We start from the raw sequence: 17,936 nt of genomic DNA, 5'->3' as shown, positions 1-17,936 counted from the left end.
CTATGTGCTCCCCAGTCAGAACCCAGGATAGCTACTAAACTGATTCTTATCATCACAGATTGGCGTAGCCTGGTTTTGAATTTCAAATAAACAGAATTACCCAGTATGTGCTTCCTTTACTCACTTCCTTTGCTCAATATCACTGAATTACCAACTTTTTATATAAAGTCTTTCAAAGATTTAGAAATTTGATGACACTTCTTTAAATAATCAGTAAATATTATAGCCTTAACATACTATGCAAAGCATGGTACTGTGGTAAAAATGATTGATTGGGAAAAAAGGTGGGAGTGGGTCTCTCGGAGCATTAAGAAACAAGAACTCTGGGATGCCTGGGTGGTTCACTCAATTAAAGCCCCTGCCTTCGGCTAAGGTCATGATCCCAGAGTCCTGGGATCGAGTCCCACATAGGACTCCTTTATGAGCAGGGAACCAGCTTCTCCCGGTGCCTGCTGTTCCCCCTGCCGGTATATTCTCTCTCTCTGACAAATAAACAAATAAATAAATAAAATCTTAAGAAAAAAAAAAAAGAAAAAGAAACAAAAGCCCTAAGGGTACCTACATGGCTCATTTGGTTAAGCCTCTGACTCTTAGTTTTGAGTCAGATCATGATCTCATGGGTCCTGGGATCAAGCCCTGTTTCAGGCTCACATTCAGCAGGGAGTCTGCCTGGGGATTCTCCCCCTCTGCCCCTCCCCACACGTGTATGCACTCTCTCTAAAAATAAATCTTGTTTTTATTTTTTGTAAAGATTTTATTTGTCAGAGAGAGAGAGCGAGCACAAGCAAGGGGAATGGCAGGCAGAGGGAAAAGCAGGCTCCCCGCTGAGCAAGAAGCCCAGTGCAGGACACAGCCTCTGGACCCTGGGATCATGACCTGATGAAGGAAGACACTTAACCGACTAAGCCACCCAAACATCTCAATAAATCAATCTTTAAAAAGAAAGTGGGGCGCCTGGGTGGCTCAGTAGGTTGAGCCTCTGCCTTCGGTTCGGGTTGTCGTCTCGGGCTCCTGGGACTGAGCCCTGCATCTGGCTCTCTGCTCGGCAGGGAGCCTGCTTCCCCCATCTACCTGCCTCTATCCCTACTTGTGATCTCTGTCAGATGAATGAATAAAATATTTAAAAAAAAAAAAAAGAAAAGAAAGAGGAGCACATGGGTGGCTCAGTTGTCTTTAAGCGTCTTCAGCTCAGGTCATGATCGCAGGGACTTGGGATTGAGCCCCATGTCAAGCCCAGGGGTAGGGGCCTACTTCTTCCTCTACATGTGCCCCTTGCCCATATCATGTGCATGCAAGCTCTCTTTTTCTCTCTTAAATGAATAAAATATGAAATCTTAAAAAAAAGAACAGTTTAGATGAATAAAAAGGAAGGAAGGAAGGAAGAAGAGCTCTAGACCTGCAGGAACAACCCCCATAGGCCTAAGCATTCCTGTCTGCCCGCGGGGGCAGTCTCTAGTCCATGACAAGCAAGTCCAAGGTCCGGCACAAGCATCTAGAAAGCTGATTTATTAATTTAACAGATATTTACTGAGCACCTATTATATACCAAGCACCAAGCTGAGCACTAGGGAGACATCAGAGAACAAGACCAATGAGGTTTCTGTCCTTTCAGAAGCTGTAATATTACGGTAGTAAGAGTGAAACAGGATCACAAATAAGACAACATCATAGTATCAGATGATAGGCAGGAAGTAAACGGTGCAGTGAACAAAAAGGGCAGGAGGTAACGGGTTGAGAGACGCTTAGAAAGGGGCAGGGCAGTGTCTTTGAGGATGGACAGTTGAGCTGAGGCCTGAAGGATTCAAAGATGCCAGCTACTGAGAAGACCACAGGAGGACATACCAGGCAATGGGCAGCAAATGCAAAGCCTCCGAGGCTAGAAAGAGTTCAGTACGTATAAGCTACACTAGAGAGGAGACCTGAGTAGCTGGACCATAGTGAGAGGGAACGCCAGGAGAGGTCAGCGGGGTGGCCAGAGAGGGCCCCATAGAAGAGAGCGAAGGTTTAGACTTAATTTCAAGGGCGGGGCACCTGGGCGGCTCAGTCAGTTAACTGACTCTCCATCTCAGCTCAGGCCTTGATCTCAGGGTCATGAATTTGAGCTCTGTGTTGAGGCCCAGCGTGAAGCCTACTTAAATGAAAATAATAATAGTAATCATAAATGTCAAGGGCAGTGGGAGCCACTGGAAGACTTTAAAGCAAAGGAATATCACCTGACTTGTATTTTTAAACCACTACTCTGGCCACTGCGTGGATACACAGTAGCTTTAGCACCTGGGTGGGTAGACAGTGAAGCCTAATACATAAAATTTTGATCAAGGTGAAACAGTAGGTGGGAAGATCTAGAGTCAGACACCTGAGGACATCCAGGTGGAGCAACTGACGAGCCCTGGTCTGAAGACCTCGGCAAGCAGAATCACCTGGAGTGCTTGTGAAAACACAAGCTTCTGACTTCTCGCCAGTTCCTGATTCAGGAGCACAGGGGTGGGCTCAAGAATTTGCATTTGTCGGGGCGCCTGGGTGGCTCAGTGGGTTAAAGCCTCTGCCTTCGGCTCAGGTCATGATCCCAGGGTCCTGGGATGGAGCCCCGCGTCGGGCTCTCTGCTCCGCAGGGAGCCTGCTTCCTCCCCTCTCTCTCTCTGCCTGCCTCTCTGCCTACTTGTGATATCTCTCTCTCTGTCAAATAAATAAAATCTTAAAAAAAAAAAAAAAAAGAATTCGCATTTGTAACAAGTTTCCCGACAACCCTGGTGCTGTCTGGGAACTACACTTTAAGAACCACTGAAAAAGGCAACTGGGCACAGGAGCCCGGTGCTCTGGCGCTCGGGGGAGGCTCTAGGCTGGGCCGGTATATGCTACCTGTTTAAGTACATCACATACTTGTGGGAATGGCTAGGATCTCTCTGGGGTTAAGAACAGAGAAGGGCAAGCTTCTGAGAACAGAGCCCAGAGATAGCTACTGTGTAGATAGATCAGGAAGAACAGCGTGAATTGAAAAGATACAGCTGGTAAGGTAGGAGTATACAGTCACCAGGAAGCAGATCCATATGACCCCTTAACAGTAGGAAACTTTTGGGACTCCTTACTAGCAGGGAACTGGATGGCTCAGCTGGTTAAGGGCCCAACTTCTGATTGCAGTTCAGATCATAGTCTCAGGGTCCTGAGACTGAGCCCTGCATTGGGTTCCATGCTCAGTGGGGAAGGGCCGGAGGATTCTCACTCTCCCTCTGCCCCTCCCCATCTTTCTCTAAAAATAAATGTTTTTTAAATAAAAAAAAAAATTAAAAAAAAAAAACCAGCAGAGAACTTTCCTGGGCGAGAGTCAGGAAGGCATGAAGAGTTGTCAAGAGGATTCAGAGCATGAGAAGAGTCAGCACGCTGCTGCTAACTGACCTGTAGGGAGCCCAGGGGCAAGGGCAGGAGAACGGGCCTCTAGGAGCTAAATGTGGCCCCGGGCTGATAACCGCCAAGGATGTGGGGACCTCAAGTGTAGAGCTCTAAATCTGGATTTATTAACATGGATGGGCTTCAAGTTCTTCCCGCAGAACCCCTATTAAGGCTGAGGTCTTGAGTCCAGTGGGACTCTTGTCAGACTTCTCACCTACAGAACTGGCGATAAATAGGTAAGATCATAAATACCTATTACTCTAGGGGCGCCTGGGTGGCTCAGTGGGTTAAGCCTCTGCCTTCGGCTCAGGTCATGATCTCAGGGTCCTGGGATCGAGCCCCACATCGGGCTCTCTGCTCCGCGGGGAGCCTGCTTCCTCCTCTCTCTCTCTGCCTGCCTCTCTGCCTACTTGTGATCTCTCTCTCTGTCAAATAAATAAAATCTTTAAAAAAAAATAAATAAATAAAAATAAATAAATACCTATTACTCTAAACAGCTAGTTTTCTGGTAATTGATTGTGACGATGACAGGAAACTAATGCAGAAAAGAAAAAAGCGTTCAAGGAGAGATCAGCGTCATCAAACACTGACAAGAGTCCGGTAATCCGTGGATAGAGAGGCGTCTTACCCACGACGGCATTTGGTGCAGTGTTGGTGACACGGCGTTGGGACAAGTGGTACTGAAGTGGGTCAAAGAGAAAATGAATGATGGACATACAATGGTTGAGAAAGCCTTCGAAGCAACTCTTGTGAAACGTTTTTCCGTGAAGAGCAAGAAACGGGGCCACCTTCGAGACGTAGGATAAAGGAGGCTTATTTAAGGAGGGACGTTTTAGGACACATCTAAGCTGAAGAAACAACCTAGTAGTCAAGGCAAGACTGGAGCAGGAGAGACGGGCGACCTCTCAATCCTGCAGCAGGCAAGCAAAGAACGACCCCAGGGAACAAGCTGGAGGGGGCGGGGGGCGGGGCCACCCTTGCTTTGCACCCCCATGAATAAGGAAAGGGTTAAGGTAGGCAGGGAGACATAGGGGGTCCCTGGCAAACTGTTCCTGGCAGGCAGAAGCGCTGAGCCAGAGTGAACAAGAGATAAGGAAACAGACCACCCAGCCCTAAATGTTAGGGAGTATTTTTCTTTGGCAGCTACAGGGTAACCCTAGAAAATGACCAAACCTCAAACAATTAAGTCATTAAGGGCGTTATCAAGAGTCCACGCTCAGGGGCGCCTGGGTGGCTCAGTGGGTTAAAGCCTCTGCCTTTGGCTCAGGTCATGATCTCAGGGTCCTGGGATCGAGCCCCGAATCCGGCTTTCCAGTCAGCGGGGAGCCTGTTTCCTCCTCTCTCTCTGCCTGCCTCTCTGCGGACTTGTGATCTCTGTCCGTCAAATAAACAAATAAAACCTTTAAAAGCAAAAATAATAATAAGGAAATAAATAGATTCTAAGTAGAGTCTTTCAGAAGATAAATCAGTAAAAAACACACTTTCGCTTCACTTCAACCCTCTCGTATCCACGAGATTCCTTCTTCCCCTCCGTGAGACAAGAACCCTGCAATCCCCTAACACCCAGGGAACAAGTCCGGATTTTGTGGACTTACGACGGGAAATGAGAGGAATGTCACCTTGTTTTCCCATGAACTGGGCATTTCGACTTTATTTATTTAGGACTGTATTCATGTATCTGCCCGAGAGAGACACAGCGAGAGAGGGAACACAGGCAGGGGGAGTGGGAGAGGGCGAAGCCGGCTTCCGCCCGGCGAGGAGCAGGATGCGGACAGGCGCCCCTGGCTTTTGGACTTTAAAGACCTGCCTGCGCCTAAATGTATCCGATACAAGGAGGAAGACAGGAAAAGCGGAAAAGGGGAGATAACCCTCTTCGGTGGGGCCTGACGGCAGCAGACCGTTTCTGGAACCTTGTCCTCCCCAGCGTGCTCTCGTCAGGGGCCCTGGAAGCCCCTGTCCCCGGTTCCCCCCCACCCCCACCCCCACCCCCACCAGGCGACCCAGGTGGCCCATGTACCGCGCCATCCCACAGGTCCCGGCCAGGGGCTCCCCCTCGCACAACTTTCCCGGTGGCGCGCCCCTTCACGCTCTCCCGCCCCCGTCACGCGCCTTCTCACTCTGCGCCTCCCAGCCCCGCGCCCCTTCTCATTCCCTACATCCACCCCCATGAACCCTATCTTGCCACAGGCCAACCCTTCCCGTTCCCCATCGCGCCTCAGGCCGTCGCCTCCACCTACCACCTCACGAACCACGCGTCTCCTGCCAGGCGCCCGGCACGCCCCGCCACAAGGCCCATCACGCTCCGCGCGTCGCCGCTGCGTCTCCCATCATGCTTCGCGCCCCCCCCACGCTTGGCGCGTCCCGATCACGTGCCCCGCCAAGCTCTGCGCTTCCCCGCCACGTGCCAGCTACACCTCACCCCACCCCGCCCAAGCGGAAGTCCCCTTCGTGGGCGCCATCAGCTCACTGCGCCCTCCCACGTGCTCCATCTCACACAGCAGGTCCCCATGCTGTGCCCCATCATGGCCTGCCTGACCCTCTCACAAGCTCTTTCACGCTCCCCGCGTTCCCACCACGTGCCCCATCAAGCTCCGCGCTTCCGGGTCACGTGCCCCATCACCAAGCGTCCTGTCGTACGTCTGGTCATGTGTCCCATCACGTGCGGGGGAGTCCCCGCCTTGTGCTCAGGTGCACCTCTCTAGGCCCCACGGTCGTTGGTGACCGTTGGCACAAACCGATCCTCGTGAGAGGGGCCGGTATAAGGGTGTGGCTGGGCCACCGCCGCGGGGAAGGCGAGGGGGTTGAGGTCTTGTGCCCTCGGCTGGCCACGTGACGATGGGGGGGAGCGCGCGGAACCCTGGAGTCCTGCAAGGGGACCAGGCGTCCGACCAGGTAAGAGACTTCGCGCTGCGCAGCCACGGACGTGGGGTGCCGGGGTCGGGGTGCCAGCCGGGGGAGCTCTGAGGTTTTGTGTCTCTCCCCGCAAGTCTCCGTACCAGAGATTAAGTCGGAGGATGCTGGACATTTCCGGGGACCGGGGCGTGCTGAAGGACGTCATCCGAGAGGGTGCCGGAGAGCTGGTGACCCCCGATGCTTCCGTGCTAGGTACCATCTGCCTCCCAGCTGGTGACGCGAAAGTATCAGTCTTTAAGCGCGTTCTACACCTTACCTCGGGAGGTGGGCAGGGAAGGTTATTTTAAAAAAAAAAAAAAAAAGGTAGAACCCACTTGTTTGTTAAAATTCTTGTTCTTAAAGGAAAGCAAGGGAAGCCATCTCCCCTTTGCGTGAGGCCACTATGAATGTCAGGGGACATTGAGGCTCACCAGCCAAGATCTTGAAACAGCCAAAGGGCAGGCGTCGGAAAGTTGAGCAGATTTTTCCTATCAGGGCGGGAGATGGTTTGAATGCATTGAATCCCACCGTTTTTTTGTTTTTTTGTTGTTGTTGTTTTTTGGTAACTGTGAGTTGACATAGAGTTGTGCATTCTTGGTTTGTTTTGCTTGTATCGTTTTTTCTGTTCTAGTGAAATATTCTGGATATCTGGAGCATATGGACAAACCTTTTGATTCTAATTGCTTTAGGAGAACTCCTCGGTTGATGAAACTTGGAGAGGGTAAGTTGAGATGAGCAGCTGGAAAAGCAGGGATTCTTTTTCTTTCTTTTTAAGATTTTATTTAGTTATTTGAAAGATAAAGACAAGATCACAAGTAGGCAGAGGGACAGGAAGGGAAGCAGGCTCCCCGCTGAGCAGAGAGCCCAATGCGGGGGCTCAATCCCAGGACCCTGGGTTCATGACCTGAGCCGAAGGCAGAGGCTTTAACCCACTGAGCCACGCAGGCGCCCCAAAAAGCAGGGATTCTTTTGGGGAAGCTCTTCAGAGCATGGAGTCTTTGAGTTGGTGTTTTGGAGGCCAGGTTTTGCTAAACCAGCCCCGTTCTCTTTCACATTTCCCGGTGAGGTCTATATATTCGGGAAATGGTTTACCTGGCAAGTTCAGCTTTGCATCCTGAGAATTAAAGGGCATGTTTATTTGTTAATTATTATTTGTTAATGTTAATGTTTATTTGTTAATTTATGTGGAACTTAGTATCTATCCACAATGCATGCTGAAAAGAGAAGATGTACTCAGACGATTAGAACATCTCCGATAGGCGCCTGGGTGGCTCAGTGGGTTAAAGCCTCTGCCTTCAACTCAGGTCATGATCTCAGGGTCCTAGGATCAAGCCCCACTTCGGGCTTTTGGCTCAGCAGGGAGCCTGCTTCCCCCTCTCTCTCTGCCTGCCTCTCTGCCTACTTGTGATCTCTCTCTCTGTCAAATAAGTAAATAAAATCTTTAAAAAAATAAAAAAAAAGAACATCTCCACTAGTGTGGTGGAGAAGTTAGAGCACGTTCACGGAATCCGATGAACTCAGTTAAGTAGTGTTGTGGTACTGCTTAAGGAAGGCACAGTTGATTCCATCTGGGAAGATCAGGGAAGGCTTTTTGGAGGAGGGGGCATTTAAAGGGAGCCTTGGAGTTTGAGTAAGAGTTCAATTGGGATGGAAGCTGCGCCTGGGGTGAGGAAGCAGGAACTTCCTTGCAGGAAGGAGGAACTGGGAGAACAGCGGCAGGGAGGCCAGACCATTGCAGAGCCCAGAGAAGCTGGAGTTTGGGGACGGTGTGGTGGTGGGAAAGAAACGGAGAAGTGATTGGGTGCTCGCTTCAGCAGCACATATACTGGAAAGTGATCGGGACCATGGTGTGGGAGTTTTGGAGTATGATGTGGGAAGATTTGGACTTCAAGGGGGAAGAAATGGATAACAGTAAATCAGGACACCGGGCAAACTTCAAACTCTTTGTCTCTTTCAGATATTACACTCTGGGGCATGGAGTTGGGCCTTCTGAGCATGCGAAGAGGAGAGCTGGCCAGGTTTCTGTTCAAACCAACCTATGCCTATGGAGCGCTGGGCTGCCCTCCCTTGATCCCCCCCAACACCACCGTCCTGTTTGAGATCGAGCTGCTTGACTTCCTGGACTCTGCGGAGTCAGACGAGTTTTGTGCCCTTTCAGCTGTAAGTTCTGGAGCACGGCTGTCCATCCTTTACAGAGAGAATGGGTTTGGTTTTGGTAAAATCCTTCTGTGATGGTGGTGCTCTGCCCCGCGTTCCACCCCGTGTGTGGTGGTGGCAGTGGCAGTGGGGGGAGGGTTCCCCTACTTCCCGGTACATGTCCGTCTTAGCAATGGCTATTATGTATGGGCAGATGTTCCGAGCCGAGGCCCACCCTTGGGTTTGTTCTGGACCAGCAGTCTGAGGTGATCTTTTAGTCACCCTTTGCCCGGTTCTCCCTGTAGGACCGTGACCATTTGTCTGAGGCCCACCTGGGGTGTACTGATTGGGAATCTTCAGGCAGGGACAAGGCCAGGACATCGTGTTTGAAAAGAGGCTCTGTGGGTGATTGACAAGTATCCAGGGTACAGCACTGTGGCCAGGAAGACCAGCAGGGCCTCGGGCAGGCGAAGGCCTGCTAAACGCATTGGATAAATGGTTGTTGTGAGACCTGCTTTCCATACTTGGCAAGTTCCATCAGTTTCTAATTCCATAAGACAATGTTATTTGAGGGAGCATCTCTGGGAGGACTAAAGGACCAGACCACTTTTTTGGCTCTTGGATACAAAATGGGAGTAGTAATAAATACCGTTAGCTTTTGCTGGGAGCTGCAGAGATGAAGTCTGCACGGGCACCAGGCCCAGGGCTTGGCTCACAGACGGCACTGAACCAAAGTGCGTGATCGGAAGGAGGGAAACTGACATCAGTACTAGCACCCGTGTCGTACTATCGTGGCTTTCCGTTTCCTTGCTCGGTGTCCTTGTCTTTGGTCCTCAGGAGCAACAAGATCAGTTTCCACTTCAGAAGGTCTTAAAAGTGGCAGCTACTGAGCGGGAGTTTGGCAACTACCTTTTCCGCCAGAATCGGTTCTATGATGCCAAAGTGAGGTACAAGCGGGTAAGGGTGCCTTCGAAGTATGAATTTAGACCCTGGATGTGTTCTTTTTGGGGGGAAGTTCTTGTTTGTCCCTATTCTTCACATGCAGTCCTTAAGAAAAATCTCATTTTTTGGGTGGCTCAGTGGGTTAAAACCTCTGCCTTCAGCTCAGTTCATGATCCCAGGGTGCTGGGATCAAGCCCCAAATCGGGCTCTCTGCTCAGCGGGGAGCCTCCTTCCTCCTCTCTCTCTGCCTGCCTCTCTGCCTACTTGTGATCTCTGTCTGTCAAATAAATAAACAAAATCTTTTTAAAAGGAAGAAAGAAAGCAAAATCTCATTACAAAATCTTCCTGCCGGGGATAATGACCAGGAGAGGGGACGCGGGATTTGTATTTGTGTCCTGTGTTTGTGTTTGGATGTGGTCCCATGGGTGTGTTCAGACGGCGAAAGTTTGTTGAACTTTTCACTTGTTTTTGTCATTACTTGTGTATATTTCAGCAAAAAGTCTTTAAAAGTTCTTATTCCAGGATCAGGTCCTCCACCAACTGATTTTCCGTCCCATTTGCCATCGTCATTTCCTGTCGCTCTGACCGTGGAGATTTTTCTAGCTCTGAAGTGACTCCATTCCCACCAGGCTCCTGAGTGTGGTTTGGCTCCTTGCGTAGGTTATGCTGACAGGAATTCGCTGTTTGCTTTGTAACTCACTCACCAAATCTGAGAATTTTTTTGTATCCCAAACTCTCCCGTAGATTCTAGAGGCCATAAGGACTGAGTTTAGAGTCTAGGAGCGTTCTGGCTTTGTGTCATTTGTGACGTGATCCTAATTCATTCAGGATTTGCATTCAGCTGCAAGCAACAGAATCTTGAAAAACTGTACTTTAAACCAGATTTAGGGGTTCCTGGGTGGCTCAGTCGGTTACGCATCCCACTGTTGATTTCAGCTCAGGTCATGATCTCAGGGTCGTGAGATCGAGCCCTGCTTCGGGTGGTACGTAGGGCGTGGAGCCTGCTTAAGAGTCTCTCCCTTGGCCCCTCCCCTGCTCTCAAGCTCGCATCTTGCCCAAACTTAATTATTTAATGAAAAGAAACCATAATTTAAATTTTTTCGAATGGGAAGGGAGGCAGTCCGAGGCTGGTAAGTCAGTTCAACAAAGGCATAAAGGATCAGGTTCCTTCTTTCTGTTCTACTACCCTTAAACATGTCCTTTTTTACCCCAAGTTGGTGTTTCAACCTGTAGCATCACGTGGTCACCCAGGCAGGAGGAAGGGAAGGGAAAGCAGCCTGGTGTATTTATGTAAAGAGCTTTCCAGAAGTAATCCCCACCCAGTCAGGGGGTAAATCAGCCAGTGACTTCCTTTTCTGTATCATTGGCCAGACCCATATTCAGTGGACCCCAGTAACTGTGTAGGAATCTGGGAAATATTAGTTTGATTTGTATACCCACTGCTGTGAATGAACTTGAGGTCTGCTAGAGGAGGAGGGAGATGGGGTTTGGGGTAGGTGGCTCATGATATCTGCCACGTTTGGTTTCTTCTGCATATGCACAAGAGACAGACAGGAAAGTGCGTGAATGTGTTGTCCTTCAGAATGCTGACAGAGTCAAGGTCCTAAACATGAAGGGTACAGGCCTTGGGTTCACGGTCCACTTGAATCACAGATACTATTCATATTGTAAGGTTTCTTGAGTCCGATCATACGGGGGGACAAAACTTCCCAGGGGTAAAGACCTGTTCAGTCCTTCCCTCAATAGGCCTATTTCCCAGGCCCTCTTTAAGTCTGTTCGTGGCTTTTTCTGGCATTGTGAGTTGATACTCGACACGCTTTAGTTGCTGTTTTTAACTTCTTTTACTTCTCGTTCTGGAAGGTGGATCTCTGGTTTTCACTAGTGTTTTCCCTCTGCTGTCCAGCATTCTGGTCCAGAGTTCTTGTCCTGGGCTGCCCCAGGATTCTCTTTGCGGACTTCCTGTTGCTTTTTTCCACTGGTGGTGATAGAGTAAGTATATTCTTGCATTTCTAAAAATATTCTTGTACTTAACACACATTTAGCAGTTGGGATAACTGAGTATAGAATTGTAGCATTCAGATTTTAAAGAATATTGTTTTTTGTTTTTTTTTAAAGATTTTATTTATTTGACAGAGATCACAAGTAGGCAGAGAGGCAGGCAGAGAGAGAGGAGGAAGCAGGCTCCCTGCTGAGCAGAGAGCCCGATGTGGGGCTCAATCCCAGGACCCTGAGATCATGACCTGAGCCGAAGGCAGAGGCTTAACCCACTGAGCCACCCAGACGCCCCTGAAGAATATTGTTTGATTTTAGCTTTTACAGTTGTTGTCAAGAAGTCTGTTATCAATTAGGTTCCTGTCCCTTTCTGTGTGATCTTTTCTCTTTTTAATCTGTAAAGATTTAAGGATCTTTTTTCCTCTGGGGTTATTAAATTTTACAGCGGGTGGTGTGTGTGTTTGAAAAGCTGTCGTATTGAGCCCCGGGCGTGTCATTTCATTCAGAAAACTTGTCTTCTGTTCCGGGAAACTTTCTTGAGCTGTTTCTTTGGTAATTTGCCCTCTGTCTTTTCGTTTTTGGGACTCTTCGTTAATTGTTAGGCCATCTAGATTGAGCTTCTACTTTCCTTTTTTTACTCTCAGTGTCCATCTTTTTGTCTTCTTTCTCAGCCCCACTTGTCTGCCAGCTCGGACCGCTGGTTCTGTCTGTTCCCTCGGCCCTGAGCTGGTGGCCAGGCCCTCAGTTCTCCAGTCATGACTCTACCGTCTGTACTGATGTGCTGGGTGTGTTACCAATCGTCTCGTTCTTCGTTCTTGTTGGATTGTGCTTTTCTAAATTCACACTTTTTAAAAACGTACAGGTGAGTGGTTTTCCGTGTATTCATAAGGTCGCGCATCTATCAACACAGTCTGATTCCAGATCATTTCATCACCTCAAAAAACAAAACAAAACAAAACAAAAACCCTGTACCTGTGGGCAGTTGCATTCCATTCCCCCATCACAACCCAGTAGCCCCTGTTTTACGTCCTGTTTCTGTGCATTTGCATATTCCTGGATATTTTACGTAAATAGAGCAATCAAATGTGTGATGCTCTGTGCCTGGTTCCTTTCGGTTGGCAGAATATTCTCAGGGTTCATCCATTTGCCATGTGTATTTGTCCTTCCTTCTGTCTTACAAATTTTTATCTTTTAACTTTGGTAAAAATGTGCAGACCCTAAAATGTATCATTTTAATTATCTTCAGGTACACAATCCAGGGGCACTAAGTGCATTCAGTGTTATGTGACCACCACTACTACTCATTTCTGGAACATTTTCCTCCATCCCTAACATCATTTAGCCATTAAACATTAGCTGCCTGTTCTCCCCGCTCCCCCAGCCCCAGCAATCTTTATTCTCCTTCGTGCCTTCAGGAATCTGTCTTCCGTGGGTACTGTTTTAAGTGGAATCCTACAGTATTTGTCCTTTTGTGATTGGCGTCTTTCAGTTAGCAGGATGTTTTCGGGGTTCATCCGTGTTGTAGCATCTACCAAATTTCATTCATCTTAAGGCTGAGCGGTACACTGTGTGGATCGTACCAGGTTTTGTTCAACCGTTCGTGGGCATTTGGCTCGTTTCGTCTTTCTGGCTATCGTGAATAATATTGCCTTTTACACCGGTGTGCAAGTTCTTGTGTAGACCCGGGTTTTCATTTTTCTTGGTTTGTACCTAGCAGTGCAAGTGCGGGGTCATGTGGTAACTCCCATATTTAACTTGTTGAAATACCACCCACCTGTTTTCCATAGCGCCTGCGACATTTCACGTTCCCACGAACAATACGAGGGTTCCAACTACTCCACATCCTCACCGACACTTATTTTCCATCTTTCAAGTTAAAGCCATCCTGAGTGGGTACAAAGCGGCATCTCGTTAAGTTTGATTTGCGGTTCCCGATAACTCGTGTGTTGATTGGCTATTTATATGTCGTCTTGGGAGAAATGTGCATATTCTTTACCCATTTTTAATTGGATTTTCTGTCTTTTTTTTCTTATAAAAGTTATTTATATTGTCTGAATACTAGGGTTTTTTAAATAGGATTTACAAATATTTTCTCCCATTCTTTGAGTTGTGTCTTCACAATCTTTTTCTTTTCAGGAATGTATGAACGTCTTTTTATTAAAAAACACAGAATTGGGGGCACTTGGGTGGTTCAGTGGGTTAAGCCTCCACCTTCAACTCAGGTCATGATCTCCGGGTCCTGGGATCGAGCCCTGCATCGGGCTCTCTGCTCTGCGGGAAGCCTGCTTCCTCCTCTCTCTCTCTGCCTGCCTCTCTGCCTACTTGTGATCTTGTCTGTCAAATAAATAAATTAAATCTTTAAAACAAAAACAAAAACACAGAATTACCTGTAGGTACAGGTAATAACAGCAGTAAACCATTAATTGTGTTATCAGCTTAAACCAGTAAGCAATGGCTATACTAATTTTTGTTCATTTTATTTGTTTTCTTGATAGTGTCCTTTGAAATACAGAAGTTTTTACTTCTGAAGTCTGGTTTATCTATTCTTTTGGTGATTTGTGCTTTTCACGTAATGTCTAAGAAACTATTGTCTAATCCAAAGTCCTGAAGGTTTATACTTAACGTTCTCTTTTAAGGATCTTACAGTTTAGCTCCTACATTTAGGTCTATGATCCATTTTATAAACTTTTGTATGTAGCTTGAAGTGGGAACCCAACCTCACTCTTCTGCGTGTTGACATCCAGTTGTCCAGCACCTTTTTCTCCCTTTTTTAAAGGATTTTATTTATTTATTTGACAGAGAGAGACACAGCAAGAGAGGGAACACAAGTGGGGAGAGTGGGAGAGGGAGAAGCAGGCTTCCCGCCAAGCAGGGAGACTGGAGCCAGAGACAGGACTGGATCCCAGGACCCTGGGATCATAACCTGAGCCAAAGGCAGATGCTTGATGACTGAGCCACTCAGGCGCCACCCCCAGAACCTTTTTTTGAAAAGACTACTCTTTCCCTGTTGAATGGGGTTGGTCCCCTTGTTAAAAATCAGTTGACTACGGAAGTATAGGCTCGTTTCTGGACTTTGAGTCCGCACAGTCAGTTCTATTCTCTTGATCTGTGTGTGTCCTTACGCTATTACCACGCCAGCTTTGCTGCTGTAGCTTTGTCGGAAGCTTTGAAATGTGAAAGTGTGAGTCTTCCATTTTCTCTTTTTTAAATATTGTTTTGGCTACTTGGCATTTCTTAAATTTGCATGTGAATTTTCAGGTCAGCTTGACCATTTCTGCAAAAAAGGCTGTTGAAATTTTGGTAGTGGTTGCTTTGAATCTATAGATCAGTTGGGAAATACTGCCTTAACTGTATTAAGTTCTTTGACCCATGAACATGGGATATATTTCCATTTATTTATATCCTCTTTAATTTCTTCAACAATATGTCGTAGTTTTCAATATACTGTTCTTGCACTTGGAATTTATTGTGACGTCATGCTATTGTAAATGCAGTGGTTTTCTTCATTTTTGGATTGTTTATTGCTGGAATATAGACCTACAACTAATTCTCATGTATCAGTAGTGTGTCCTTCAACTTGTTGAGCTCATTTTTTTCTTTTTTACCTCTGATACTCTTTTTCTGAATTCTTCGGGCTTTCGATAATAATATTATGAGCTTCCCCTTGACCACCTGTCTTCCCTCTCCACAGGCCTTGCTGCTTCTCCACCGACGATCAGCACCCCCCGAAGAGCAGCACCTCGTGGCAGCAGCCAAGCTTCTGGTTCTCCTTAACCTGTCCTTTACGTACCTGAAGCTGGAGCGGCCTACCACGGCCTTGCGCTATGGAGAACAAGCTCTGATCATCGACCAGAAGAATGCTAAGGCCCTCTTCCGGTGTGGACAGGTGTGCTGGAGGCCAGGGACTTGAGAACAAATGCCTGAGAAAGGATAGCAGCGGTGTTCAACCTGGGCCCTGGGGGAATGCTGTCTTTCCTCACCAAGTGTATTGGTAAAACTCTATCCTTTGACAGGCCTGTCTTCTCATGACTGAGTATCAGAAGGCCCGGGATTTTCTAGTCCGAGCCCAGAAGGAACAGCCCTTCAACCACGATATCAACAATGAGCTGAAGAAACTGGCCAGGTGAGACCCGTTTGCAGGAGCACAAACTGAAGAGGCGCGTGCCCTGCCTGGGGTTCTGGTCTCTCCGCCTGGTAAAGGACTGATTGCGAGTGTTGCCCAGCGTGTGTTAGGAGGCAGCGCCCCCTAGAGCTGGCTTTGTGAAGTGCTCAACCAGCAGCTTCGTTGCGGGGGGGCAGTGGGACAGCCCTCCAGACTCCAAGTCTGGATCATTTCCCTTCTCCCTGTTCCCCACTTTCTTTCTTTTTTTTAAATTTCTTTTTATTTATTTTCAGCGTAACAGTATTCATTGTTTTTGCAGCACACCCAGTGCTCCATGCAATCCGTGCTCTCTCCAATACCCACCACCTGGTTCCCCCAACCTCCCACCCCCTGCCCCTTCAAAACCCTCAGATTGTTTTTCAGAGTCTATAGTCTCTCATGGTTCACCTCCCCTTCCAATTTCCCTCAATTCCCTTCTCCTCTCTAACTCCCCGTGTCCTCCATGCTATTTGTTATGCTCCACAAATAAGTGAAACCACATGATAATTGACTCGGCTTGACTCATTTCACTCCGCATAATCTCTTCCAGTCCCGTCCATGTTGCTACAAAAGTTGGGTATTCATCCTTTCTGATGGAGGCATCATACTCCATAGTGTATATGGACCACATCTTCCTTATCCATTCGTCCGTTGAAGGGCATCTTGGTTCTTTCCACAGTTTGGCGACCGTGGCCATTGCTGCTATAAACATTGGGGTACAGATGGCCCTTCTTTTCACTACATCTGTATCTTTGGGGTAAATACCCAGTAGTGCAATTGCAGGGTCATAGGGAAGCTCTATTTTTCATTTCTTGAGGAATCTCCACACGGTTCTCCAAAGTGGCTGCATGAACTTGCATTCCCACCAACAGTGTAAGAGGCTTCCCCTTTCTCCACATCCTCTCCAACACATGTTTCCTGTCTTGCTAATTTTGGCCATTCTAACTGGTGTAAGGTGTTCCCCACTTTCTACCCCCAAAGTAAGCATCCGAAAACCGCTGGGCCGGTGTAATTTTTAAGAAGGGCCTTGTTCTGCCACTACTCCTCCCTACTTGCCATCAACTGAAAACCGCTGTTCTCAGCAGACGCCAGAAAGGTGTCCTGCAGATCCTGCTGGGTCTGCAATGGGTCTTTGAGGTCTGACTCCTACCCCCAGGGTGACTTTCCTGTCACACAAGTAGGATCTGTACTGGTGTTTCAGTCATACAACACTTTGTGGTTATTGACATTGTCTTCAAAATTTTCTACAACGATTATATCGGCACATAAATAGTTGTCTGTTATTCCAACAGTTCATAATCTATCCACTATCTTTTTAGGTGTTTTGTTGTCCTTCTGTATCGCGCCTGTTGACATTCAATGTTTACTCTAGATTGCTAGTTAACGCTTTTGATGCTAAAAAAGTCACAGGAGTGTGTACCTCTTACATTTACATCCATTTGATATATTTCAGGCCTTTCAGGGCTGTCCTGCAATTTCTTCTGTGTTTTTTTTTTTTTTCGTTTAACTGAAACGATTTTTTTTATTTTTAAAAATATCTTATTTTTAAGTAACCTCCATACCCATTGTGGGGCTCAAACTTACAACCCCACAGTCAGAGCTCCATGCTCTACCAACTGAGCCAGCCAGGCATTCCCCTTTGCTGGTTTTTAAAAGTGTCCTGCCAATCCCACCTAGGGTGCCAGAAAGAACAAAGAGGTGTCCTGCCAGGATGCTTGTAAGTTAGATGTAGAAATTTTGGAATCTGACCGTTCTGTAGCAAAGAAATCTCAAGATAAGTTCGAGGCCACGGAATATGAGGCTACTTGGCAAGACACTGAGCCCGGCAGGCCTGACAGTGGCTCCCAGCCTTAAAGCCGCAGTCTTCTCAGATCGTGGGCTTTTTGTCCAAGGGCTTCTTGAACAGCCTCTGAGGTAGAGGTTCGCTATGACTGTCCCCTCTGCGGGGAGCCCAGGGGCTCCCCCACCTCTCTAGCACGCCTTCCTTCCCCTCCCGATTCACTTCAATCTGAATTTTCAGATTGAAGTGAATTTTCACTTCAGATTGCTGAATTTTCAGCTTCTCTGGCCCGGAGGGCGGTGTTCCAGCCACCAGATGTCACCTCCTGCGAAGACAGACGTTCTCTAACTAGCGTGTATTTCCATCTCCAGCTCTTACAAGGACTACACAGATAAAGAGAAAGAGATGTGTCACCGAATGTTTGCTCCTGACGATAATGGCTCTACAGTAGGAGAGAATTAAAGGTAATCAAGGGGCTGAAGCATAAAAGGCTTCAGGATTTTGCCCAATATATGGAAGGATCGTTGCTCTCCTCGGGCCACCAGGGAATAGTGGCTGACTGCAACTGACCGTAGTTGGGAGTAGAAAGTTCCTGGTGGTGGCTGATGGCACAGTGACCATGTGGAGTGCCTTCTCATGAAGGTGATCAGGGAGAAGACTGGAAAG

The 17,936-nt window shown here is 47.7% G+C and overlaps 1 protein-coding gene across 2 annotated transcripts; it reads left to right on the top strand.

Moving 5' to 3' along the window:
- The first annotated feature begins 6,222 nt into the window (after positions 1 to 6,222).
- On the top strand, positions 6,223 to 17,732 carry LOC111146399 (FK506 binding protein 6). Of its 2 annotated transcripts, XM_022501935.1 has the most exons (8): positions 6,223 to 6,279; positions 6,375 to 6,492; positions 6,911 to 7,000; positions 8,237 to 8,439; positions 9,253 to 9,372; positions 15,041 to 15,235; positions 15,363 to 15,472; positions 17,642 to 17,732. In XM_022501935.1, the coding sequence occupies exons 1-8, from the start codon at positions 6,223 to 6,225 to the stop codon at positions 17,730 to 17,732; spliced, it is 984 nt and encodes a 327-aa protein (XP_022357643.1). The 2 variants fall into 2 exon arrangements, with proteins under 2 accessions (XP_022357643.1, XP_022357644.1); XM_022501936.1 differs by lacking the exon at positions 6,911 to 7,000.
- The last annotated feature ends 204 nt before the right edge of the window (positions 17,733 to 17,936 follow it).

Source organism: Enhydra lutris, unplaced genomic scaffold (genome assembly GCF_002288905.1).
Source record: "Enhydra lutris kenyoni isolate GAN:26980312 unplaced genomic scaffold, ASM228890v2 scaffoldscaffold13, whole genome shotgun sequence".
Lineage (NCBI taxonomy): Eukaryota > Metazoa > Chordata > Mammalia > Carnivora > Mustelidae > Enhydra > Enhydra lutris.
Note: the sequence above shows the minus strand (reverse complement) of the source record. Positions and strands in the feature narration are given on the sequence as shown.